We start from the raw sequence: 26986 nt of genomic DNA, 5'->3' as shown, positions 1-26986 counted from the left end.
CAAGATCGCACAAACTGCAGTCCGATAACTGACTAGGTCATCTATTTCTCATGATTTTGGTTGAGGGATAAAAAACAATCAAGGCATTGGGAGCTGCAACAAAATATAGAAAGTTTATGGGACAATTTGCCTTCCTGGCATAAATATATGACTGGTAAAGTTGCATATGAATTGTTTGTGATGCTTAACTTTAATCCGTGTCCAATGAGTTCCGTTACTTACAAGTCTGGGCTTGTTGATTGTTTTTATGTTTCACTTGGCATACCATTCTGACACATGATAGGATTCTACTGTTCTAAAGGGTGTGTATTCATATACCACTTTTAACATCCCAAGGATGTGCCAAAACGTTTCACTGCAAAATAAGTGCTTTGGAAGTATAGTCACAGTTGTCATGTAGGGAAATGCAGCAACTACTCGGCGTAACCCAGTATGTCTAATTCAACAATAGCCACCAAAGTGGTTCTTTTGAAGAGGTGTTTGCACCTCACTTGAAGGTTCAGTGCAGACTGAAATTATACAGGTCATAGACTCCCAGATTCAATCCTCATACAGTTTGTGCAGTGGTCGTGGGTCGAGGCCGGAAAAGATTTGCTTCACTTTGGTCAGCAGAAGGAGATCCCATTATGGACTTGAGTCCAGACATGCCAAACATCAGAGCACCCTTAAAGGTTTTGAGACCCGTTGTTACCAGCAAGGTGTGTGCCCCCATCCTTGCTTGCACCAAATCTGGCTTCATGTGTGACACACGGATCTTGGAGTGCTTCAATTATAACAATCATGCTCTTTAAACTATTGTCTTACAATTTGTTCAATGGCATAACCCAAAGAGAGAAGCTATGGGGGTAACTGTGACAGAGAAATTGATTGTTTGCCTGAGGAGGGACATCAGTGCGGTTCAATTATATGTGCTGTACGACAGAAGCAATTATATGGTAATCATGTTGGAGGAACCTTTTTCTTATTCCCTGTTCAGCTGAGGTAGGAATCAAACCAGTACTTTTCTGCTCTGTTTTGGTCCAGTGGCCATGCAGACATCGTCGGTAATATTAAAAAAAATTATAATTTCTCTTAGCATTACTTCCTCTATCAACACATCTCAAAGTGAACTGGCAGCAGATAAAGTTAGCTGGAGTACTGGGCGACACGGTGGCGCAGTGGTTAGCACTGCTGCCTCACAGCGTTGAGGTCCCAGGTTTGATCCTGGCCCTGGGTCACTGTCCGTGTGGAGTTTGCACATTCTCCCCGTGTCTGTGTGGGTTTCACCCCCACAACCCAAAGATGTGCAGGTTAGGTGGATTGGCCACACTAAATTGCCCCTTAATTGATAAAAACATAATTGGGTACTCTAAATTTAAAAAAAAGTTGGTTGGAGTAGTTCAGCTATCTTTCAACACACCACATCTGCACCTGGACAACCTGAGGAATAGCTTTGAAAATGTTCCCTTCAATGGCAACTATGGCCACAGAAAGTACTTTACTGCAATCGATCTGCAGCCAGTTCTGTTAGCCCCCACACACTAGGTGCTTTGATTCTCCCTGAAAGCAGATGGGTTAATGGGTCTACATAAAAGGCTTGTGGCTATATTATTGTGGCGATCTGCCGAAGGCCAGATTCTACAAACCTACAAAACAGGGGCAGAAGTTGGCCATTCGGCCCTTCCAGTTTGCTCTGCCATTCATTAAGATCATGGCTGATCCGTTTGTGTTTCTAATTCCACATTTTGATTCTCTGCTCATTCTCTTCACCTTATAGTCCTGTGCTTTCCTCTTCAGCTGCTCATGGGCAGCTCCTATTTTTCAACCTCAATGAGCAATATGACGTGGTTTCTCCTTCCTTCCTCATTGTGTTTTAAGCCAGCACAAGTCCCATTCCCAAAGGATCCTTTGCCTGCAAGTAGCCAGTGTTCCTCAAAGTTCGAGGTCTTCCGCCATCACTACCGGAAATCCGCTGATGTTTAAAACAAATGAGAACTGATTTTAAAAAATATATAAATTTCGAGTACCCGATTCTTTTTTCCAATTAAGGGGCAATTTAGCGTGGCCAATCCATCTACCCTACACATAGAACATAGAACAGTACAGCACAGAACAGGCCCTTCGGCCCTCAATGTTGTGCCGAACAATAATCACCCTACTCAAACCCACGTATCCACCCTATACCCGTAACCCAACAACCCCCCCCCCCCCTAAACCTTTACTTTTTAGGACACTACGGGCAATTTAGCATAGCCAATCCACCTAACCCGCACATCTTTGGACTGTGGGAGGAAACCGGAGCACCCGGAGGAAACCCACGCACACACGGGAAGGACGTGCAGACTCCGCACAGACAGTGACCCAGCCGGGAATCGAACCTGGGACCCTGGAGCTGTGAAGCATTTATGCTAACCACCATGCTACCGTGTTGCCACAATCTTTGGGTTGTGGGCGTGAAACCCACGCAGACACGGGGAGAATGTGCAAACTCCACACGGACAGTGATCCAGGGCCGGGATCGAACCTGGGACCTCGGCGCCGTGAGGCAGCAGTGCTAACCACTGCACCACCGTGCTGCCCTAAATCAATGATCATTTTAACGATTTCCTTTGATGGGAAGAAAGAATTAGTAGAATGTCATTTTATAATCCCAGGGACTGACAAAGTGCTTTACAATCAACAAATTACTTTGAAGACAGTTGTGGTTGTTTTACAGGCAAATGCTGCAGCTAGTTTGTGCACAGTAGTGTCTCATAAGGACCGTGAGGTGAATGGCTAGCTAATCCATTTGGTGATACCCATAGAATATCCTTTATCTGTAAATCCCAAAACCAAACCCATCCAAAGCTCGCACTTTTTCCTGAACCTCATTGACCTTTGGCCCAGGGAGTCTATTGTTTGTGTGCACTGTATACCTGACAATTTTAGGTGAACATCTACCCTGGATTTATTATTCAGTGATACAAACGTAGGCTATTGTAATGTGAATTTATAGGTGGTATCCATTATCCGAAATGCCATCGGCCCTGACGGTATCAGGTAAAGGATAGTTCACCCTGTAATGGTTGAATAAGAAATGTTGGTCAGGACACCCAGCCGATCTTCTGCAAATAATGCGGAGGGCTATTTTACATCCACCTGGGAGATCAGACAGAGCCTCGAGTTTAAAGGCTCATTTGAAAGACAGCGGCTCCGACAGTGCAGCGTTCCCTCAGTACTGCACTGGAGTGTCAGCCTGGATTATGAGCTCAAATCTCTGGAGTGGAACTTGGAGGAAAGAGTGTTACTTCTTCAGCCACGGCTGACCCACGACCACACATTTCTCAAAACCACATACGGGGTCTAATTTGTTCCAGCCGTTGACTGGTTGACCACATTCACATCAAGCTGAACAACTGCATTGAAACCGTGCACAAAGGGATTTTATGTCAGCATGTCACCCCTTGCATGATCAAAAGAATTCAAAGGCCCCATGACACATGAATAAGCACCAAAATTATGACATAAAATAAAGCACCACTGAACTGGTCATGTAATTATTGACTTCTGGTTAATAGCTTAGTGTCACTTGGTAACTGTTGTGTGGATTCCATATCTACAAGTTCTGGCACTTCAGCATGTCCCAAGAACACTGCAGATGCCAAAGTCTAAAGGGCAATCCAAAAGAAAGGGGAGGAATCATGGACCCATCCAGAGGGCAATGAAATGCACATAGGGTTAGTTAAACGAAGGACAAAATAAACCTCTCTGTATAATAAAGGAAATTAGCGTGGGCGATAAAAATGTGATGTGTATATATACAACTTTTAGGGGCAGCAGGGTAGCATGGTGGTTAGCATAAATGCTTCACAGCTCCAGGGTCCCAGGTTCGATTCCCGGCTGGGTCACTGTCTGTGTGGAGTCTGCACGTCCTCCCCCTGTGTGCGTGGGTTTCCTCCGGGTGCTCCGGTTTCCTCCCACAGTCCAAAGATGTGCGGGTTAGGTGGATTGGCCATGCTAAATTGCCCGTAGTGTCCTAATAAAATGTAAGGTTAAGGGAGGGGTTGTTGGGTTACGGGTATAGGGTGGATACGTGGGTTTGAGTAGGATGATCATGGCTCGGCACAACATTGAGGGCCGAAGGGCCTGTTCTGTGCTGTACTGTTCTATGTTCTATGTTCTAACTGTTTATAAATATGAGAAATGCCAATAAAAAGATTTTTTTTTAAAAAGTTAGAAACAAACTCTTTGACTGTTGTGAACAAGCATTGTGTGAAAGTTTAGAAGTTAAACAACAACAATGTATATTTACGTAATTCCTTTAACATAATAAAATATTTCCAGGCGCTTAACAGGAGCTTTTAAAACCAAAATATGAACTATTGGGTCCAATGGCGAAAAACCTGGTCAAAGAGGTAGCTTTTAAAGAGTGACTTAAAGGAGGAAAGTGAGGCAGAGCAATTTAGGGAGGGGATTCCATAGTATGGGGCTCAGGCAGCTCCCTTCTCTCTCCACAGATGCTGTCAGACCTGCTGAGATTGTCCAGCATTGTCTGTGTTTGTTTCACATTCCAACATCCAGCCATTTGCTTTTATTTTAATATCGGCATTCTACTTTCTGATTTTAAATGTTGTGATTTTATCAATAGCACATTATGTTCTGGAGCGCCAGTTATGTAGAAGAATACAAGAATAACATATATTTATATTCTGAGGCGTTTGGAAGATTTTACTTCCCATTCCGTGTAGTCTCCAAATCTGTAATTTGGGTTCCTGTGAGTTTCCAGGGATTAACAACAACTTGCATTTATATGGTGCCTTTAATGTAGCAGAAATGTGCAAAGGCCCATTATTAATAGACAATTTTACACTGCAAACTTCCTCTAGACAGGAAAATGGTGAAGTGCTGTAGTGTAAAGTGCAGGACACCAGTGAGAATAGATGGGGTGGGTCACAAATTGGGAAGCAGTACCCTGGATATTAAAACAGAGGCTGATAAACTCATAGGAGAGTATTTGTCATCTGTGCACTCTATAAATATGCTTTCTAAAGTGATTAAACATGGTTCATGATTATTGTAACTTCTATTGAGAAATACTTTGCAGATTGATTCCTCACAGTCCAAAGATGTGCGGGTTAGGTGGATTGGCCATGCTAAATTGCCCGTAGTGTAAGGTTAATGGGGGGATTGTTGGGTTACGGGTATACGGGTTACGTGGGTTTAAGTAGGGTGATCATTGCTCGGCACAACATCGAGGGCCGAAGGGCCTGTTCTGTGCTGTACTGTTCTATTGCACATCTGGAATGCACTGCCTGAGAGTGTGGTGGAGGCAGATTCAATCATGGCTTTCAAAAGGGAATTGGATAATTAGCTGAAGAGGGAAAACGTGAAGGGGCCAAGGGGCAAGGACGGGAATGGGATGAGATTAGTTGTTCTTGAAGAGTTCAATGGGCCAAAGGCCTTCCTTCTGTGCTGTAACCATTCTGTGATTCTACAGTTAATTACTTGGAATTTCTGCAGACAGCCCTTTCAAGCAAACAGTTAAGATGACGTTTCTCTTTGTTCTGAAGGTATGAAGATGAAATCAACTTGCGTACGGAGAGGGAGAACGAATTTGTAATGATCAAGAAGGTGGGTTCAAGCTGAACGTCAATCCCCATAGAAAATACAGGAGATCTCTACCACTCAAGTGGGCAATGTACCATCCAGTACGATAAAATGGGCCTGGTCTCCAACTTGAGCCAAGTTATCTGCTCTCCGCCAAGGTGGCAGTCAGATGCTCCAATGGCATTTAGGTGCGGACGCCCATGTGTATATCCATCCACCCATCCATCCACCTGCCAGTCCTGATAACCAGCTGTGATCACTCCCCACCTCCCACCACCAAACCCTACATTTGAAAACCTGTTGATGTTTGCAAGGAATTAATGATGTGGAGGGGTGGATGGTATTTACAGCAACTGCGTGCACAAAGTGGGGTGAAGACCCTTTACACTAGATCCCTATCCATTTCTATACTTAGCCGATTTACCTGGCATCACTCGTGCCCAATGCTGCAAGCACTTCCTCACAAATGGACAGAGAGGGGTGTTTAAATCAGGTAATAATGATGGCATCAGAGTTCATTGCCCTCTCAGATATGTCAGAGGTAACTTGCACCTCATTATAGCAGAGATTTCCAGCACTGCCAGGTATTGGGAAATGTGAAAAAGGCTTCAGTGGGCACAGCAGACGCTTTGATGGGGAGATAGATGGAATTTTGCTATTTAAGGCCACTACAAGATTAACAGTGGAGACATTGCCTGGCCCTCAAAGTTACTGCAGGTGTTGGAGATCCAGCTGCTATTTTCCTCATACCTGCCTCTTCCCATCCCCACTACAAGCCAGGGGATCAGCACCCAGTTACAGTCGACAAAACCTTGGCGAATCTGCCGAAATCAAGTAAATTAAGCTGACTGTAGAACATTCACTGAGATCAAAGCTGAGTCCATTGGGTAGGCATGTATCCTACCGTACTTAGACCAATGAGAAAAATCGAAGAATATGTAAAGAATGCTTACAGTGGCATGTGAAATTGGTTTTTAAACAGAGTGAGCATCTTCAGGAGAGCAGGGATGAAAATTGGAGGAGAATGAAAACCAATGGAGACCTTTCAACACCCCCCCTGTATAACTCACATACTTTGTGCTTCTCTCCTTTGCCTTGTAGGATGTTGATGAAAGCTATCTCAACAAAGTTGACCTGGAGGCTAAGCTCGAGAGCCTTACTGATGAAATCAATTTCCTGAAGGACATATTTGAAGAGGTAAAGAACAATTTAAGCACAGAGAGTTTGCACAGTGAACACTCCATTTTCAACCGGTAAGTTCAGGGATTCAGAGGAGAGGAAGCTGTGATTTGGCTTTGTCCCCTTGGGCAATTCGGATCTTTTATCAAGTTTGTACTGAATTAACACTGTTGCAATAGCACCAGCAGAAGTGACCTTTATCACAATGTTTTGCAGTTTGTGCTATTGACTCAACTTTCACATGGTGTGTAATACAAATATGGTCTGCTTTTCTGATTTCTATTTAAATAAGAGTTGTAACTGTTAAGTGGGACACTGGCATTGCTAAACAGAAGTACATCTGCTTGTTTGCCCAACCAGGAAATCCACGATCTGCAGGCCCAAATTAAGAACACTGCTGTTACCGTGGAGGTTGACACCAGCCGTAAACTGGACCTGTCCAGCATCCTGAATGATGTCCGGTCTCAATATGAAGGAATGGTGGTTAAAATCCGCCAAGACACTGTGACCTCGTGGGAAAACAAGGTAATGTTTGGCTCACAACATATCTCCAGTTGGAGAACAGGCACCAGCATTGGCACTCAATTAATAGCCTTCTATGATGCTGTGATTCACATAGAGAAAGAGACAATCTTGCTATCTCATGTGGACATAAATACTGAACTTCAAAGAGAAATGATCGGGAGCGATTCTCCGCCCCCCACGACGGGTCGGAGAATAGCGGGAGGGCCTTCCCGACATTTTTCCCGACCTCCCGCTATTCTCCCCCCCCACGGCCGCCCCACGACACGAATCGCTGCTCGCCGTATTTTTACAGCGAACAGCGATTCTACCCAGGCCGATGGGCCGAGTTCCCAGGCCTTTACGGCCATTTTCACGAACGCCAACACACCTGCTCTCACCGTTCGTGAAAACGGCCGCAAAGTGCCGTTCCGGACAACCATGGCACCGATTGGCACGGCCGTGGTGTGGTGGACACCGATCGCGGGCAGCAGATCCGAACCCCGCGCACTCTTTGTTCCTACCCGCCCCGCTGGATCAGTTCGCGGGGCGGCTGAGGGGCATGGCGGCCGAGGGGCATGGCGGCCCGCGCATGCGCGGGTTTGACGCATATGCGTGATGACGTCATCCGCGCATGCGTGGGTTGGAGCTGTTCAATCCGCGCATGCGCGGCTGACGTCATCGTGCGCGTCAGCCGCCGTTACCCTTGGCGCGCGGGCTTAGCGAAGTTCGCTAAGCCCGCGATGCCGTGGTTCACGGGGCCCCGCTGAATCGGGTCCCGGGTAGGGGCGCGGAGGCTGCCGTGAAACACGGCCAGTTTCACGGCAGCCTTCACGACTCTCCGCATTTGCAGAGAATCGCGCCCGATGAATAACATAGGGAGAATCTACTGCACATATATTTGTACCTTTTGCTAATGTCCCACAGTGTAATTTCAACAAACTTTCCAGTTACATCTCACCTATTGGTATAGCATAGAAGGAGGCCATTTCGCCCATTCTTTGTCTGAGTCAGCTATTGGTAAGGGTTCTGCAGTTACTTACACTCCCTTGCTTCTTCCCCATAATTCCTTCTATCAAATTACCCTTTTGAAAGGTACTATTGAATCTGCTTCCACCGCCCTTTCAGGCAGTGTGTTCCAGATCACAACTCACTGTGAAAATTCTTCTTGGGTAGAATTCTAAGGATGGCGAGCAATCAGCTGCTGACTCTCGAACTCCCACTTCCACTTAATGCTCACTTGAGTGTTGATTGGTAGTGGACAGGACTTCCATCCGCCCTTAGAAGGAAGTTCTGCCCGTGAGAGGTGTCATCAATCAGATTGGCTGATGGCTCTTCAACCCGGCCAAGCACAGTGCTGCAGTTCAGGACCTTTGAAAAGGTCAATTCTGGGGGTCTTGAGGGCGCAAGAGTGAGGCACCCTCGGCCCCCACTTCCCCCCCACACCGCCCCCGAGATGGTGGAAAGTTCAAATGTCACTTTCCCCACACTACCCGCTTTGGCCAGCCTAAATATTGAGGCAGGGTGGGATAAGGCCCTTAAAGTGGCCATTAAAAGGTCATTAAATGGCCACGTTAAGGGCCTTAATAGGTGAATGGCTGCGTGGGTTTCCCACCCGAAATTCTGCCACCCAAGCTTGAAATGATGCCTGGGTTTAGGTGGGCAGACTCCTTGGAGAATCCCATTCATTCAATTTCCACCCCCCCCCGCCTCTCCCCCCCCCCCCCCCCCCCCGCCATGAGATTGGTGAATAATGGTCATTTCAAGTGCTTGTTTGTTTCAAGATAAGGCTCTACATAAATGTAAGTGACGGCCTTGAAAGTTTGAAGGAATTGTTCAACTTTTCACTCCTTCTGGTAGGAGACTACTCCACTTCCCACAGGGTAATTCCTGAGTCCTTGGCAAAGCCAGGTCTGTGTGATGTACCCATGGATTGCGGCATTGATCTACTTCCAGCTCGCTGAATCACTTATTGCTTGATACATTCCTTTCCATTTCAAAGTCTTCAAAAATGTTGCATGGCTATTGCTCGTGTAAATCTCGAACATCATCCATTAAGTCAAAATTCCTTCACTTGGCAGCACGGTGGCGCAGTGGTTAGCCCTGCTGCCTCATGGCACTGAGGACCCAGGTTCGAATCCCGGCCCTGGGTCATGTGTTCGTGTGGAGTTTGCACATTCTCCCCGTGTCTGTGTGGGTCTCACCCCCACAACCCAAAGATGTACAAGTTAGGAGGATTGACCACGCTAAATTGCCCCATAATTGGGAAAAAAAAATAACTGGGTATTCTAAAAAAAAAATTTATGCTTTCAAATTACTTTATTGTATATTGCTGGATGATCATCCACTTACCTGTACTCTCACATGAGAATGCTGTTTTGTAAAGTGATCACATTCAACCTCTCCAGCCTGTGTACTCGATCTCCTCTTTCCCCAACCTGTGTACTCGATCTCCAGCTTCCCCAGCCTGTGTACTCGATCTCCTGTTTCCCCAGCCTGTGTACTCGATCTCCTGTTTCCCCAGCCTGTGTACTCGATCTCCTCTTTCCCCAGCCTGTGTACTCGATCTCCTCTTTCCCCAGCCTGTGTACTCGATCCCCTCTTTCCCCAGCCTGTGTACTCGATCTCCTCTTTCCCCAGCCTGTGTACTCGATCTCCTCTTTCCCCAGCCTGTGTACTCGATCTCCTGTTTCCCCAGCCTGTGTACTCGATCCCTTCTTTCCCCAGCCTGTGTACTCGATCTCCTCTTTCCCCAGCCTGTGTACTCGATCTCCTCTTTCCCCAGCCTGTGTACTCGATCTCCTGTTTCCCCAGCCTGTGTACTCGATCTCCTCTTTCCCCAGCCTGTGTACTCGATCTCCTCTTTCCCCAGCCTGTGTACTCGATCTCCTGCTTCCCCAGCCTGTGTACTCGATCTCCTGTTTCCCCAGCCTGTGTACTCGATCTCCTGTTTCCCCAGCCTGTGTACTCGATCTCCTGTTTCCCCAGCCTGTGTACTCGATCTCCTGTTTCCCCAGCCTGTGTACTCGATCTCCTGTTTCCCCAGCCTGTGTACTCGATCTCCTCTTTCCCCAGCCTGTGTACTCGATCTCCTGTTTCCCCAGCCTGTGTACTCGATCTCCTGTTTCCCCAGCCTGTGTACTCGATCTCCTGTTTCCCCAGCCTGTGTACTCGATCCCCTCTTTCCCCAGCCTGTGTACTCGATCTCTTGTTTCCCCAGCCTGTGTACTCGATCTCCTGTTTCCCCAGCCTGTGTACTCGATCTCCTCTTTCCCCAGCCTGTGTACTCGATCCCCTGTTTCCCTAGCCTGTGTACTCGATCCACTCTTTCCCCAGCCTGTGTACTCGATCCCCTCTTTCCCCAGCCTGTGTACTCGATCCCCTCTTTCCCCAGCCTGTGTACTCGATCTTCTGTTTCCCCAGCCTGTGTACTCGATCCCCTGTTTCCCCAGCCTGTGTACTCGATCTCCTGTTTCCCCAGCCTGTGTACTCGATCTCCTGTTTCCCCAGCCTGTGTACGCGATCTCCTCTTTCCCCAGCCTGTGTACTCGATCTCCTCTTTCCCCAGCCTGTGTACTCGATCTCCTCTTTCTCCAGCCTGTGTACTCGATCTCCTCTTTCCCCAGCCTGTGTACTCGATCTCCTCTTTCCCCAGCCTGTGTACTCTATCCCCTGTTTCCCTAGCCTGTGTACTCGATCCACTCTTTCCCCAGCCTGTGTACTCGATCCCTTTTCCCCAGCCTGTGTACTCGATCCCCTCTTTCCCCAGCCTGTGTACTCGATCTCCTGTTTCCCCAGCCTGTGTACTCAATCTCCTCTTTCCCCAGCCTGTGTACTCGATCTCCTGTTTCCCCAGCCTGTGTACTCGATCTCCCGTTTCCCCAGCCTGTGTCCTCGAACACCTCGCTCCCCAGCCTGTGTACTCGATCTCCTGTTTCCCCAGCCTGTGTACTCGATCTCCTCTTTCCCCAGCCTGTGTACTCGATCCCCGCTTTCCCCAGCCTGTGTACTCGATCCCCTCTTTCCCCAGCCTGTGTACTCGATCTCCTCTTTCCCCAGCCTGTGTACTCGATCTCCTCTTTCCCCAGCCTGTGTACTCGATCTCCCGTTTCCCCAGCCTGTGTACTCGATCTCCCATTTCCCCAGCCTGTGTACTCGATCTCCCGTTTCCCCAGCCTGTGTACTCGATCTCCTGTTTCCCCAGCCTGTGTACTCGATCTCTTGTTTCCCCAGCCTGTGTACTCGATCTCCTGTTTCTCCAGCCTGTGTACTCGATCTCCTGTTTCCCCAGCCTGTGTACTCGATCTCCTCTTTCCCCAGCCTGTGTACTCGATCTCCTCTTTCCCCAGCCTGTGTACTCGATCTCCTCTTTCCCCAGCCTGTGTACTCGATCTCCTCTTCCCCCAGCCTGTGTACTCGATCTCCTGTTTCCCCAGCCTGTGTACTCGATCTCCTCTTTCCCCAGCCTGTGTACTCGATCTCCTCTTTCCCCAGCCTGTGTACTCGATCTCCTCTTTCCCCAGCCTGTGTACTCGATCTCCTCTTTCCCCAGCCTGTGTACTCGATCTCCTCTTTCCCCAGCCTGTGTACTCGATCTCCTCTTTCCCCAGCCTGTGTACTCGATCTCCTCTTTCCCCAGCCTGTGTACTCGATCTCCTCTTTCCCCAGCCTGTGTACTCGATCTCCTCTTTCCCCAGCCTGTGTACTCGATCCCGTTTCCCCAGCCTGTGTACTCGATCTCCTGTTTCCCCAGCCTGTGTACTCGATCTCCTGTTTCCCCAGCCTGTGTACTCGATCTCCTCTTTCCCTAGCCTGTGTACTCGATCTCCTCTTTCCCTAGCCTGTGTACTCGATCTCCTGTTTCCCCAGCCTGTGTACTCGATCTCCTGTTTCCCCAGCCTGTGTACTCGATCTCCTCTTTCCCCAGCCTGTGTACTCGATCCCCTCTTTCCCCAGCCTGTGTACTCGATCTCCTCTTTCCCCAGCCTGTGTACTCGATCTCCTGTTTACCCAGCCTGTGTACTCGATCCCCTGTTTCCCCATCCTGTGTACTCAATCCCGTTTCCCCAACCTGTGTACTCGATCTCCTCTTTCCCCAGCCTGTGTACTCGATCTCCTGTTTCCCCAGCCTGTGTACTCGATCTCCTCTTTCCCCAGCCTGTGTACTCGATCTCCTGTTTCCCCAGCCTGTGTACTCGATCTCCTGTTTCCCCAGCCTGTGTACTCGATCTCCTGTTTCCCCAGCCTGTGTACTCGATCTCCTCTTTCCCCAGCCTGTGTACTCGATCTCCTCTTTCCCCAGCCTGTGTACTCGATCTCCTGTTTACCCAGCCTGTGTACTCGATCCCCTGTTTCCCCATCCTGTGTACTCGATCCCGTTTCCCCAACCTATGTACTCGATCTCCTCTTTCCCCAGCCTGTGTACTCGATCTCCTCTTTCCTCAGACAGCCTCACTCATTGTGTTGAAACCAAGGCTCGCGACAGCATCACCTACTCTTCATGCATCAATGCTATGTCTCAATAATGGGTGGCACAGTGGTTAGCACTGCTGCCTCACAGCACGAGGCACCCGGGTTCAATTCTGACCTTGGGCGACTGTCTGTGTGGCATTTGCACATTCTCCCCATGTCTGCGTGGGCTTCCTCCGGATGTGTAGGTTAAGTTGGGTTGTGGGGAGTGGGCCTAGGTAGAGTGCTCTTTCAGAGGGTCGGTGCAGACTCAATGGGCCGAATGTCGTACTCGCTATAGGGATTCCATGGTATGATGATTCTATGGTTCTAATAACTCCCTGAGGTAGCGTGTTTTACATTAGAATCACTTTCCCATCAAAGTCATTTCTTCTGAATTCTCAATTAGATTTATTGGTGACACTTTTATATTTGTGGTGCTGTGTTTTCGTCTTCCCCTGACCCCTTCCCTTCTAACAAGTAGAAATGTTTTGTCCACTGTATGGAGTCCTTGCACAATCTTAATGGCCTCTATTAGGTCATTCCTTCAGCCCCTCTTTTATAGAGACAAGAGACCCAGCATGTTCAATCTTGGCTGTATAAGCTCTGTTTGTAAATTATTTCCCACAATCTGATCTCTGTGCCTCCCTCAGTTTTATCCTTCTCGTACATTCTAAAACCAAAGCCTCCTGAATTACCTCAACATCTTGCCTACAGGGGCAGCACGGTAGCACAGTGGTTAGCACTGTTGCTTCACAGCTCCAGAGTCCCAGGTTCGATTCCCGGCTTGGGTCACTGTGTGGAGTCTGCACGTTCTCCCCGTGTCTGCGTGGGTTTCCTCCGGGTGCTCCGGTTTCCTCCCACAAGTCCTGAAAGACGTGCTGTTAGGTGAATTGGACATTCTGAATTCTCCCTCTGTGACCCGAACAGGCGCCGGAATGTGGCGACTAGGGGCTTTTCACAGTAACTTCATTGCAGTGTTAATGTTAACCTACTTGTGACAATAAAGATTATTATTATTATTATTATTATTAATTAAAAAAAGAATCAAACTTCATGACATCCTGGACTATGGGTCCTGGCCATTCCCTGAAGTTTCTCAATAAACAAAAAAAAGAACTTGGGTAAACACTATGACAGATAAAGAGGACAAACATAGCTGCAATTTGGAACGCAACAGATTATACAGGTCCATCATTATCTGTAAAGAGTGAAATAGGTTGATATTTGGGTGTGGACCTCTATTGGTATTGTCAGTATAATGGCCATCTTTATTGAAGGGATGGTTTGGGCACCTTTAAAGAATGATTATGAATTTTACTTTGATGATAATTTATTTTAGTTCAACGATATGAAGAAAAATTCCGGAAAGCATGCCGATGATCTCCGTGTCATGAAGACTGAAATTTCAGACATGCAAAGGCAGGTCGGACGGCTAAACTCTGAAATCCAGGCTCTGCACAAGCAAGTAAGATCTCTCTTCAGAAGTTGAAAATTGTTCCGTCATTGGTTTTTCTCAATTGTGAATGCCTCCCCTCCCCACATCCATTTGTTAAATTTAGATTTTCACAGATGTGGGCATCTGTGGCGAGGCCAGCACTTATTGCCCCTTGAGAAGGTGGTGGTGAGCTGCCTTCTTGAACCCGCTGCAGTCCATGTGGTGTAGGTACACCCACTGTGCTGGTAGGGAGGGAGATCCAGGATTTTGACCCAGCGACAGTGAAGGAATGGCTGATGTATTCCCAAGTCAAAATGTCTTGGAGGGTAACTTCCAGGTGGTGGTGTACCCAGGTATCTGCTGCGTGGTCGAGGTCAGAGGTTTGACAGATGTGTTGAAGGAGCCTTGGTGAGTTGCTGCAGTGCATCGTGTTCCATTACACTCCTGACTTGTGCCTTGTAGATGGTGGACAGGCTTTGGGGAGTCAGGAGGTGAGTTACTCGCTGCAGGATTCCCAGCCTCTGACCTGCTCTTGTAGCCACAGTATTTATATGGCTGGGTCCAGTTCAGTTTCTGATCAATGATACACAGGAATTCCCATCTTGTTTCTCTGAGAAGTGTTTATTTTCCAGTTCCACAAATGCCAGTTGTCCTCCAGTACCTAATGTCTGACATGACTTAAAAGGACTATTCTCATGACCGTCTCGATTGATGAGAAGTCAATGGGTTCTATAAATGGATGGTCGATCTGTTATCATTCATTTTCCACCAAGTCAGCCTTACTAGCAGGAGCTACTGAGCAACAGAGCAGGAATGAGAGCCTGGTAGATTGTCTCTTCTCTGACCTTAGGTAGCTGTACCATTCTGAGGATAGCTAACTCAGCACAAACCACAGATGGAGTCTGGAACCTTTCTGACTTGGCTGGCTCAGTTCCACACTGTCTGGTAAAAGTAGAAATGGAAGGGGGGGGGGGGGTGGGTTGGGGGGGGGGGGGGTGGGTTGGGGGGGGGGGGGTGGCATGTAAAGACATTTCTACCATTATACATGTGGAATTGTGACACTTTTGTGTTCACTTTCAGTGAATATGACACTTTGAAGTCCATGAAAACATTCTTTTGAATTTAAAATGACTAAAGGTTGTTGGTACTAACATCCATTTTATTTATTTTTTATTTAATTTAATTTAAATAATTTTTATTCAAATTTTCACATTTTCACAAAAAAGAAAACAATAACAGAAAATTCTAAGAACAAAAAAAAAACAGACCCCCCCCCCGTAAATACAAAAGAGAAACAATAAATTAACGCCCGTCATTGGCAAAAAACAGATATTTAACCCAAAACAGAAACAAAGAGACAGCCCCCCCCCCCGGGTTGCTACTGCTGACCTTTTGTTTTTAACGTTCTGCCAGGAGATCTAGGAATGGTTGCCATCTCCTGAAAAACCCCTGCACTGACCCCCTTAGGGCAAATTTCACCCTCTCCAATTTAATAAACCCGCCATATTGTTGACCCAGGCCTCCACGCTTGGGGGCCTCGCATCCTTCCACTGAAGAAGAATCCTCCGCCGGGCTACTAGGGACGCAAAGGACAGAACACCGGCCTCTTTCGCCTCCTGCACTCCCGGCTCCACTGCAACCCCAAATATTGTGAGTCCCCAACCTGGATTGACCCTGGATCCTACCACCCTCGACACCGTCCTTGCTACATCCTTCCAAAATTCCCCCAGCGCTGGGCATGCCCAGAACATGTGGACATGGTTTGCTGGGCTCCCTGAGCACCTAATACACCTGTCCTCGCTCCCAAAAAACCAGCTCATCCTTGTCCCGGTCATATGAGCCCTGTGCAGCACCTTAAACTGTATGAGGCTAAGCCTCACACACGAAGAGGAGGAGTTCACCCTTTCTAGGGCATCCGCCCACGTCCCCTCCTCAATCTCCTCACCCAGCTCCCCCTCCCATTTATCCTTCAGCTCCTCCTCCGAGGCCTCGTCTACCTCCTGCATCACCTGGTACACTTCCGAGATCCTCCCCTCTCCAACCCATACCCCCGAGAGCACCCTTTCCTGGACCCCACGCAGCGGCAGCAGAGGGAACCCCGCCACCTGCCGCCTGACAAACGCCCTTACTTGCATGTACCTAAAGGTGTTCCCTGGGGGGAGCCCAAACTTCCCTTCCAGCTCACCCAGGCTCGCAAACTTCCCATCTATGAACAGGTCCCCCAGCCTCCTGACACCTGCCCTGTGCCAACTCAGGAACCCGCCATCAATTCTCCCCAGGACAAACCGGTGGTTCCCCCGTATCGGGGACCCCATCGAGGCCCCCACCTCCCCCCTGTGCCGCCTCCATTGCCCCCAAATCTTGAGGGTAGCTGCCACCACCGGGCTCGTGGTATACCTCGTTGGAGGGAGCGGCAGCGGCGCCGTTACCAGTGCTTCCAGGCTCGTGCCCACACAGGATGCCATCTCCAGCCTCTTCCATGCCGCCCCTTCCCCGTCCATTACCCACTTACGCACCATCGCTGCATTGGCAGCCCAATAATACCCACAGAGGTTGGGCAACGCCAGCCCCCCCCCTCATCCCTGCCCCACTCCAAGAACACCCTTCTCACCCTTGGGGTCCCGTGCGCCCACACAAACCCCGTAATGCTCCTGTTAACCCGTCTGAAAAAGGCCTTCGGGATAAGGATGGGGAGGCACTGGAACAGGAACAGAAATCTCGGGAGCACCGTCATCTTGACTGACTGCACCCGACCCGCCAGAGACAGCGGCAACATGCCCCATCTCTTAAACTCCTCCTCCATTTGCTCCACCAGCCTTGTGAGGTTGAGCTTATGCAAGGCTCCCCAGCTCCTGGCCACCTGGACCCCCAAGTACCTGAAGCTCCTCTCCGTCCTTTTCAATGGGAGCCTCCCAATCCCCCCTCCTGGTCCCCCGGGTGTACCACAAACAGCTCGCTTTTCCCAAAGTTAAGCTTATACCCTGAGAAATTCCCGGAGAATCACCATCACCACCGGCATTCCCCCCACCGGGTCCGCCACATACAACAATAGGTCATCCGCATAGAGCGACACTCGGTGCTCCTCCCCACCCCGGACCAGCCCCCTCCAATCCCCTGACTCCCTCAACGCCATAGCCAGGGGTTCAATTGCCAGCGCAAAAAGTAGGGGGGGCAGGGGACACCCCTGCCTCATCCCTCGGTATAGTCGAAAATACGCCAACCTCCTCTTATTCGTGGCCACACTCGCCATCGGGGCCTCATACAACAGCCTCACCCAACTGACAAACCCCTCCCCAAACCCGAACCTTTCCATCACCTCCCACAAGTACTCCCACTCAACCCTATCAACGGCCTTCTCCGCATCTAGTGCCACCATTATCTCCGCCTCCCCTTCCACCGCTGGCATCATAATAACGTTCAAGAGCCTCCGTATATTAGTGTTCAGCTGCCTCCCCTTCACAAACCCCGTTTGATCCTTGTGGATAACCTGTGGCACACAATCTTCTATCCTCGTGGCTAAGATCTTTGCCAACAACTTGGCGTCCATATTCAGGAGTGAGATCGGCCTGTATGACCCACACTGCAGGGGATCCTTGTCCCGCTTAAGGATCAAGGAGATCAGCGCCCGAGACATCGTCAGGGGCAAAGGGAATGCAATTCCCCCCCCCCCCCCCCCCTCCCTCGCCTCGTTGAAGGTCCTAACCAACTCCATTTTATTTTTAATAACATGACAAAATGTACTTGCAAGGAGAAAGGGAACTTGCAACATAAATGAGCCTGGGCTACATTGGCTGACGAACTAAGAGAGTACAGTATTGGTTTCCTATGTTATAGCTCAAGGAATGGGAATGGAGGATTACAACCAATTCAATGCTTTTTGAAGTAGAATCACTGCTGGAATGGAAGATGCATGGCAAACATTTTGCACACAGCAAACTCCCTCAAACAGCAGTTTGTGTTGTGCTGTTAATTGAGGAATATATATTGGCTTGGACACTAGGGAGTAATCCCCATATCTTCTTCAAAATAGTGCCATGGGCTCGTTTCACCCGAGAGGGCACACAGGGCCCCAATTTAAGATCTCAGCTGAAAGATGTCCCTCCGCCAGGGCAGCATTGCCTTTAATACTGCGCTGCCATGTCAGACTTGATCTCCTTGAGCCTGTTCCACCATTTCATTTGTTTATTGTTGAGAACAATTGCTCAACAAAAAGAATCTGTCAATCTTGGCTCTGAACTTGTTAATTGACCCCCCCCCCCCACCCCTCCCAAGCCCCATTAGCTTTTGTTTTTGGGGAGACAGGGGAGGGCCTGGTACCAGACTCTCTTTTTCCACCCCGGCCGTTGGAAGATGCAGTTTCTCTCAACTCAATCGTAACCTAAGATGGGGTCTGGCTCACTTAGCACTGACAGTTTTTTCATATGTCATAGAAAGAGCAGCTGGAGGCAGCAATCGCAGAAGCAGAGGAACGTGGTGAAATGGCTCTCGTGGAAGCTAAAAAACGCATTGCCGACTTACAGGAAGCCATAGAGAAAGCTAACAAGGAAATGATTCGCCAGGTCCGAGAGTACCAAGATCTGATGAACACTAAACTTGCCTTGGACATTGAAATTGCCACTTACAAAAAACTGCTTGAAGGAGAAGAGAGCAGGTTAGTACATTCAGTACCTCTTGACTGCTTGAATTCAATGAGTTTGTCTGTTTTCAAGAGGGCCACATTCAGGGATGCACAAAAGGAGGGTTCTAGTTAAGGGTATCCTTGTTAGCGTGTTGCACAATGTGGCCCTAGAGCAAGAGAGAGATATGGAGACAGTTGAATTTCTGGTGTCGGTTCAGTGGAACCCATCAGAAGGTGACCAAGGACATGGTTGCCTTTGGTGTCTGCCATTTCCAGTTCTTCCTGGGCAGCCTTGCTGGGGACTCAATCTCTGCCCACTCCATGCCAGGTAAATAACACCAAGGCGGAGGGTGGCGTACCAGCCTCTCAGGACAGAGCCAGGGTTGGGGACTCTCTATGCCAAGAGTTCATAGAATGTACAGTGCAGAAGGACCGGCCCTTGGAAAGAGCACAGTGACCCAAGCGGGAATCGAACCTGGGACCCTGGCGCTATGAGACAACTGTGCTAACCACTGTGGTACCGTGCTGCCTGTTACCTGCTCCTCTGGCTCAGTTGGGTCCCAGTATTGGGCTGGAGACCACTATCCTGAGTGAAATGACATGCACCAGCCTCCAGGTGGCCATAAGCGAATTATATCAGGGAGTCCTGTCAGAACGGAAGGAAGGCCTGGAGCCCAAAACAATAAGGCAAATAGTTTTTCACCAGTCCATTTGGACCTGGCTGATATCTTGATGATGTGGGTAGGGGAGGTGGTTGGGCAACTCCTTGCCCCACTTTCACCTCCAATCCATGATCAGCAGATGCCAGATCATTTGGGTTGCATGGAACAAGTGAGCATAGACAGTAAGTATGCCATGGCTTATGCACCTGCCAACCTGAAGCACATATGATGCTGCTGTCCCAACCTAAAGTTATTCCAAGTCTCTGTCTCGCTACTTGGACATTGATGAGGGGACCACTACATCTTTAAATGCTGCAATGTGATGCATCTTTAACAATATAAACTAATCAGAGTCCTGGCATGTGTTTTCACAAGATTTGGAGGCCCACGTGTCTGTCAGCTTATATAGATAGTACAACGAACATACAGTGCAGAAGGAGGCCATTCGGCCCATTGAGTCTGCACCAACCCACCTAAGCCCTCACTTCCAACCCATCCCCGTAACCCAATAACCCCTCCTAACCTTTTTGGTCACTAAGGGCAATTTGTCCTGGCCAATCCACCTAACCTGCACATCTTTGGGCTGTGGGAGGAAACCGGAGCACCCGGAGGAAACCCACGCAGACACGGGGAGAACGTGCAGACTCCACACAGACAGAGGCCCAAGCTGGGAATCGAACCTGGGACCTTGGCGCTGTGAAGCCACAGTGCTATCCACTTGTGTTACCGTGCTGCCCCATGCTGGTTGAATGCTGTGGAATTCAAGTAGAATCTGCCATCCTAGCAGCTTTTGCTGTGAGTGTTACAGCTCCCACAACAAGCAAGCGGACGATAAATGCTTAATGATTTTTGTTACCCCGGATGAATTTGCTCGGTTGTTAATTGAAACAGCTCAGATATACTACCTCACATTTATATAATACTTTAAATGTAGATTATATATGGTGACATGCAGGAGAGGGAACCCGAGTTCAAACTGACTATGATTCTTGATAATGACTGTCTATTTCTGGCCCTTAGCCTGTACGTTTTTCTGAACAAAAGGAAGGACCAGTTCCACACTAGGAACCAGAGCATTCAGACTAGTGAGACTGGTCTGTTGTTCAAGTTGATCATGGCTGATCTGTATCTCAACCCCATTAATTTGCCTAAGTTCCATATCCCTTGATAGCATTGCCTATGAAGATTGGAGCAAAATCTCCAGTTGTCCCTCCCTCCCCCAGCGTCCACTGCCTTTTGGGGAAGTGAGTTCCAGGTTTCTGCAAACTATTTGTGAGAAAAAGATCTTCCTATCTTCATCTGAAACGGCCGAGCTCCAATTTGAAGGTTACAGGCAGGAATTCCCAGCGGCAGAGATGGCCCACCATTCGACAGCAACAGGACCTTCCAGTCCTGCCGACAAAATGTTGGCCTCTGTCCCTTGTTTTTTGTTTTCCCACTGGAGACAAGTTCTCTGTATCTATCCTGATAAATATTTATAAAATTGTCACTACCTCGATCAGACCACCTCTCAATCTCCTCTCTTTAAGGGAATACAAGACAGGTTTATGCAGCCTATCCTAATAATTTAATCCACAAACTGAGTGTGCCTGCCTGCATGTGTATGGTTGCGTTCAGTCCAGTAACTGTTACACTCTGATTTTAGGTTGTCAACACCAGTGAATGTGACCTATCACCAATCGACCAAAGGTAAGAGTACTCAAGAATGACTTCAATTACAGATTCTGTCATTTTGTGCAATGCAAGATACATTTTGCATGGCAGTGAGTCCGAAGAACCGGATTGTTCTCTTAGCTGTAGCCTGGGCTGGGAAGAGGTGTTAAATGGTGAGCGGGGTTGGGGGTGGGGTGGGACTGGTGTCCGAAAGTGGTTGGGTGAGGTGCCAAATTAACCTTTGTCCTTTTTGAGTCAACAATGAACCCTATTGCACAGTGCTCAAGTCCAGACAACTTTCCATTGATTTCAATGGAGAGGAAGCCAGGCCATGATCCATAATTTTACAGCCAGAAGTTAAAATTAACTCCCCTTTAAGTAGAGGAAAAATCAAACTTGACTATGATGTACCCCCCCCCACCCCTCCCCCCCCCCCCCCCCCCCCCCCCCCAACAACCCCAATTTTAAAGTAAAATGGCTTGTTTTCATTCACTGCTGGGGCTCACATACAAAGAAAATAATGGGCAGGTATTGGACAGGATTTGTAGAACTGTACCCCCCCCCCCCCCCCCCCCCACCAATAATCTGAAGGATAAGGCATTATTGTACCTATGCAGCTGGGGCCTTTTTGAATATTTTGCCGTAATAGATTCAGCATGGTTGTGGTGAATGTATTACTGCTACCATTCACCAGTGTATTGCATTACATAGTTATGTAGATGCCCCTGTGGGCTTCGCCTATGGCTCCGCCCCCTCGGGGGGGGGGGGGTATATAGATCTGCAACCTGTAGGCGGCACTCAGTACAGAGCAGTCACAGGCAGGCAAAGATCTAGCTGATTAAAACCACTGTTCACTTCTACTCATCGTCTCGTGTGAATTGATGGTCGCATCCATGGACCATAGATATAAAATACCTCTTAGTTTGTTAATGTGCTAATTTTTTTAAAATTTGGGGTGTAAGCTCTGTCAAAAGCATTTTAATTGTCTCCTAGCCCAGTGGTACTTGGAATACACCCAGGAAACCTTGGTGGTCTTCCTTCCATTGGGCACAGTGCCCTCCTGTTCACCTCTGGACCTCTGTGAATAGCCTGGCCAGCTGCAGGATGCCAGCTGAACTGTGAACCAATACCATTTCATGGTCTCTCACTTGCTCCATTGCATTCCCTTTCTGCCTTTTACTATGACAACAACTACAACATGAACAACTTGCATTTGTGTAGCACCTTCACTATAGTAAAACACCCCATGTTGTTAACCAAATTTATCCAGGGCCATATTTTTGGACAGATGGTCAAAAGTATGGTCAAGGAGGTAGGTTTTGAAGGAGGACAGATTAAGAGAGGAAATTCCAGAGATTAGGGTCCAGGCAGTTGAAGGCACAGTTGCCCATAGTGCAGCAGTAAAATTGGGATGTGCAAGAGGGCATAATTGCAGAAGCACAAATCTTGGAGGGTTATAGGGCTGGAGGATTTTAGAGATGGGGAGGGATAAGGCCATGGAGGAATTTTGGAAAGGTGGATGAGTATTTTAAGTTGGATCTTGTATCTTAAATCTTGTACAATTCGACTGGGAACCCATTGGGCCTAGCCGCCTTTCCTGCCTGCATCCGCCCAATCGCCACCTTCACCTCCCCCACACCCATAAGCTCCTCCAGCCCTACCCTCTCCACCTCCCCCAACCTCTAACCCACCAAGAAACTCCCTCATCTCCTGCACCTCCTCTGGTGGCTCCGACTCATACAAGTCCCTATAGAATTCCTTGATCACCTTATTAATATGTTCCAGAGCCACCACTAACTCCCCCGTCTTGTCCTGCACCCAAACTATCTCCCTCGCCACAGCCTCCCTACAGAGCTGACCTGCCAACAACGACCCTGCGTTCTCCCCGTACTCACAAGACAGCCCCCCTCGCCCTTCTCAACTATGTACTGCCTTTGCCGTGGACAATATGGGTGACACGGTAGCACAGTGGTTAGCACTGTTGCTTCACAGCTCCAGGGTCCCAGGTTCGATTCCCGGCTTGGGTCACTGTCTGTGTGGAGTCTGCATGTTCTCCCCGTGTCTGCGTGGGTTTCCTCCGGGTGCTCCGGTTTCCTCCCACAGTCCAAAGATGTGCAGGTTAGGTGGATTAGCCATGCTAAATTGCCCTTCGTGTCCAAAAAGGTTGGGTGGAGTTACTGGGTTATGGGGATAGGGTGGAGGTGTGGGCTTGGGTAGGGTGCTCTTTCCAAGGGCCGATGCAGACTCGATGGGCCAAATAGTCTCCTCCTGCACTGTAAATTCTATGAAATCTTCTATGAAATAGGTCAAACTTTGTCTGCAACTCCTTCCTCTTTGCCAGTAGCCCCGGGTTACCCCGTGTACCTCCCATCCACATCGATCTATCAGTCATTGGCATTCTTCACCACCATCTTCAGAGCCTCCCAAACCACCGACCACAAGTCCTCCCCTGTGCAATTGAACCCCACGTACTCCTCCATCACCTTCCCTATCTTGCCACTGAAGCTCTGATCCACCAATAATCCCACATCCATCCTCCACCCCGGCTTCAGGGCTGCCCCCTTCTCCAATACCACGTCCATCCAATGCGGAGCGTTTTTCGAGATCACAATTGCCGAGTACTCTGCCCTCTTAACTCTGGCCAACAGCGCCTTTCCCACCACAAAGAAGGCAATCCTTGAAAACACTTTGTGCACCAGGGAGAAAAGTGAATATTTCCAATCCCTTGGGTGTAAAAATCTCCATGTCCAACCCCCCCCCCTCCCCCATCTCACTCTCAAGCCCTGCCAATGCCTTTGCCACCTCTGCCCGCCCCCCCCCATGAATGAGTCAGTGAGCGCACCTGGGGCCTGACCACCTTCGCCTCCAGCACTGTGTTCAAAATCCCCCACCTCCCATTATCAGCTCATGAGTATCCAGATTCAGGATAGCACCCAATGCTCGCTTCACAAACCCCGCATCATCCCAATTTGGCCATGGACATTTACCAGCCTCCCTTCCAATGCACCTGGCACTATCACGTACCTGCCTCACCACCACCTTATCCATCGGAATCCTCACCCGCTTGCCCACCAAGATCACCACTCCCTGAGCCCTTCTATCAAACCCCAAATGAAATACCTGACTCACCCACCCCAGCTTCCATACACCGCATGAAAGAGCCCTATTATCAAAAGGAGCAAATTGGTCTGATCATCGGATTTTTCCTTTTGCTTTCTGTTGTTTCGAGAAAGTGCTGGCCTTCGCTTGCCCACGGAATCTTATTTGGGCAGATCAGGACCAAAGCCTGAATTCTTTCCTTTACTCCCGTTGCAGTATCCCTTAATATGGAATCTAGAGTCAGACATCGATTGTGATTGACGCTTGACTGAAAGTCAGTAATGTTGCACCAATCTGATGGACCCAGAAAAGTCACAGTGCCTCTCCGTCCGTCTGATACAGTTGCAGATGTCTGCACTGCATCAGTGTTAATGTTGGTGACAGTTACTGCTTAATAGGTAATAATAGGTAGATTAGGAAAGCTGTGTTTCCAGTGCAATTGTTATCCTCTTTTGTCATGTGTTAAAATCTGTACCCATTCAGCAGGTTATGGACTTTCGCAGTTACAGTTTGATAGCTTGAACCGTGGAGGGCTGGAAACAAGTGGAGTGAACAAATCCCTCATCGTTAAGACGATTGAAACCAAGGATGGCAAAACACTCTCCGAGTCCTCCTTTTATCCAAGAAAATGAAGCATTTGTGTTTTACAGAAAGATATGTCTGGTCATTTCAATCATATTTGAACCTCAAGACCTCATTAATGTGTCCTTTAAAGGATTTTGATAATAAGGAATAATGAAGGATTTTGCCTCATTCTTGGTATCAAATGTGAAATAAAACTTGATAATCTAGTACATATGTGTTCACTGTTTTGAGCAATTTTCCAATGAACTCGCATCAGATTTTAGACATCTTCTTTGGTGACATTTAGAAAACTAATAGATTTGCACATTCACAAATGAACAGTCACTTATGAATTCTCTCAAAGAACTTTGTTTGGTTTCCAAGTGACCACGGGCTGGATTCTCCCAAAATGGGACTATGTCCGCACGCCGGCGTAAAAACACAGGCGTTGCACTCCCGAGTTTCCTGGAAAAAAAACCCCGATTCACTTACCTTCAGGGGGCTGTCAGGGACCCGGAGTGAATCACGCAGCTTTGGCTGTGGACACGGGCCCCTACACTTCGGGTTTTGAGTCCGTGCATACGCACGGGAGCGGCCTCTAGCGGGAGCAGCTCCATAATGTAGGTCCCCCACGCTCGGCCACATGCCCCTGCATCGGACCGGCCCGATCTGTGCCCCGGCCGCCCATATGGTCCCCCCGGTGCCCAATCCCCCTGCCTCCCCCCACCAGTGCAGCCACTGACTGAGTCCGCAGCCGCCACGCGAGAGTCCCGACCAACCATACCATGTTAGTTCCACGCCGTGGGAAAATCGGCCGGTCAGGAGTGGAGTGTCGCTGGGTGGGCCTCTGGCAGTGGCCCCCCAGCCGGGCGGCGCAATTCGTGGATGCGCGGATATTCAGGGCCCGGAGAATCGCCGGAGCGGTGCCGGGTCTGATTCCGTCAGGAAAGTTGATTCTCTGCCCCCACGCCAAACACAATTTCGGCACAGGGTTGCGGACCATCCAGCCCCACTGTTCTTGTAAAATATAGAGAGGCAATGGAGAAAATGGGACCAGAACTGAAAGATGCACTAATTACAAAAGGTGTCAGGCGGGATTCTCCGTTTCTGAAACTAATGGCTGGATTCTCCGATTTTGCGGCTAAGTGCTGACGCCGGCATGGAAACTGTGGGGCGGGATTCTCCAACCCCCCCGCCGGGTGGGAGAATCACCGGATGTCGGCGTGAATCCCGCCCCCGCCGTCCTCCCAATTATCCCGCCCCTCAGAATTATGCCCGGCGTGAGTCGCGCCGCCCGCCTCGGAGAATGGCGAGGTCAGGCGCGACACAATGGGTGCCGAAGTCCCGCCCACCTGTAGTCAGTCCCGCCGGTGTAAATCAGAGTAGGTCCCTTACCAGCAGGACCTGGTGGCGCAGGCGGGCTCTGGGATTCCTGGGGGGGGGGGGGGGGGGGGGGGTGGTGGGGGGATGTTGCCCTGGGAGGTGCTGCCACGGTGGCCTGGTCCACGGTCGGTGCCCACCGATCCACGGGCGGGCCTGTGCCGTGGGGGCACTCTATTCCTTCCGCATCGGCCACTGTGGTCCTCTGCGATGGCTGACGCGGAAGTGAATCCCTGTGCGCATTTGTGGGGATGACGCCAGCACACAATGGCACTCCTGCGCGTGTGCCGACTCGCGCTGGCCGGCGGAGGCCATTCGGAGCCGGTTGGTGTGGCGCCAAGCCCCTTTCCCGCTGGGGCGCCAACCCCCCGGGGTGGGCCTAGACCCTGAAGGTGCAGAGGATTTTGCACCTTTGGGGCGGCCCGACACCGGAGTGGTTCATGTCATTCCGCCCCGCCGGATACGGGAGAATCTTGCCCGTGGTGTTTTACGAAGCCAAAATCGGCACTGAACCCTCACCAATCCAGGGACCGGTGAGGGGCTGGCAGCAGCACCAGGTAAATCGCCCGGCTCCCGCTCCAAAAATGGCCAGAGAATGGCTGGGTCCGTGGCTGTGCAATTGCATGGTGACCAGCAGCGATCGCGCCGTACACCATAGTGCTGGCCGTGCACGAACCTGACCTGCCAAATACTGCCCCTGAGGACAACAACCCATGGCCAACCCCCCACCACACCAGCCCTCGCAAAAGTACCCTCGGCCAGCAGCACGGCGCCGAACCGACTGTGGCGGCGCTAGACACAGTCCGCAGCCGCCATGCCCGGTTCCCGACCGCTGAGACCACACGTCAACCACGCAGTCGGGAACTCAGCCCATCAGGG

General features: G+C 49.4%; 1 protein-coding gene across 1 annotated transcript in view; it reads left to right on the top strand.

Moving 5' to 3' along the window:
- The window catches only part of LOC119958103 (intermediate filament protein ON3-like), a 69092-nt gene that overhangs the window by 4872 nt on the left and 37234 nt on the right, over positions 1 to 26986 (top strand). Inside the window, exons 3-9 of the mRNA XM_038786331.1 lie at positions 5529 to 5589; positions 6667 to 6762; positions 7105 to 7269; positions 14036 to 14161; positions 18562 to 18782; positions 21057 to 21100; positions 24647 to 24792. Of these exons, the coding sequence (XP_038642259.1) occupies positions 5529 to 5589; positions 6667 to 6762; positions 7105 to 7269; positions 14036 to 14161; positions 18562 to 18782; positions 21057 to 21100; positions 24647 to 24792 (859 nt within the window). The remainder of the gene's footprint in view (positions 1 to 5528; positions 5590 to 6666; positions 6763 to 7104; positions 7270 to 14035; positions 14162 to 18561; positions 18783 to 21056; positions 21101 to 24646; positions 24793 to 26986) is intronic.

This window comes from Scyliorhinus canicula, chromosome 28 (assembly GCF_902713615.1).
Source record: "Scyliorhinus canicula chromosome 28, sScyCan1.1, whole genome shotgun sequence".
NCBI classification, from domain to species: Eukaryota; Metazoa; Chordata; class Chondrichthyes; order Carcharhiniformes; family Scyliorhinidae; genus Scyliorhinus; species Scyliorhinus canicula.
This window is presented reverse-complemented; position numbering and strand designations above follow the sequence as displayed.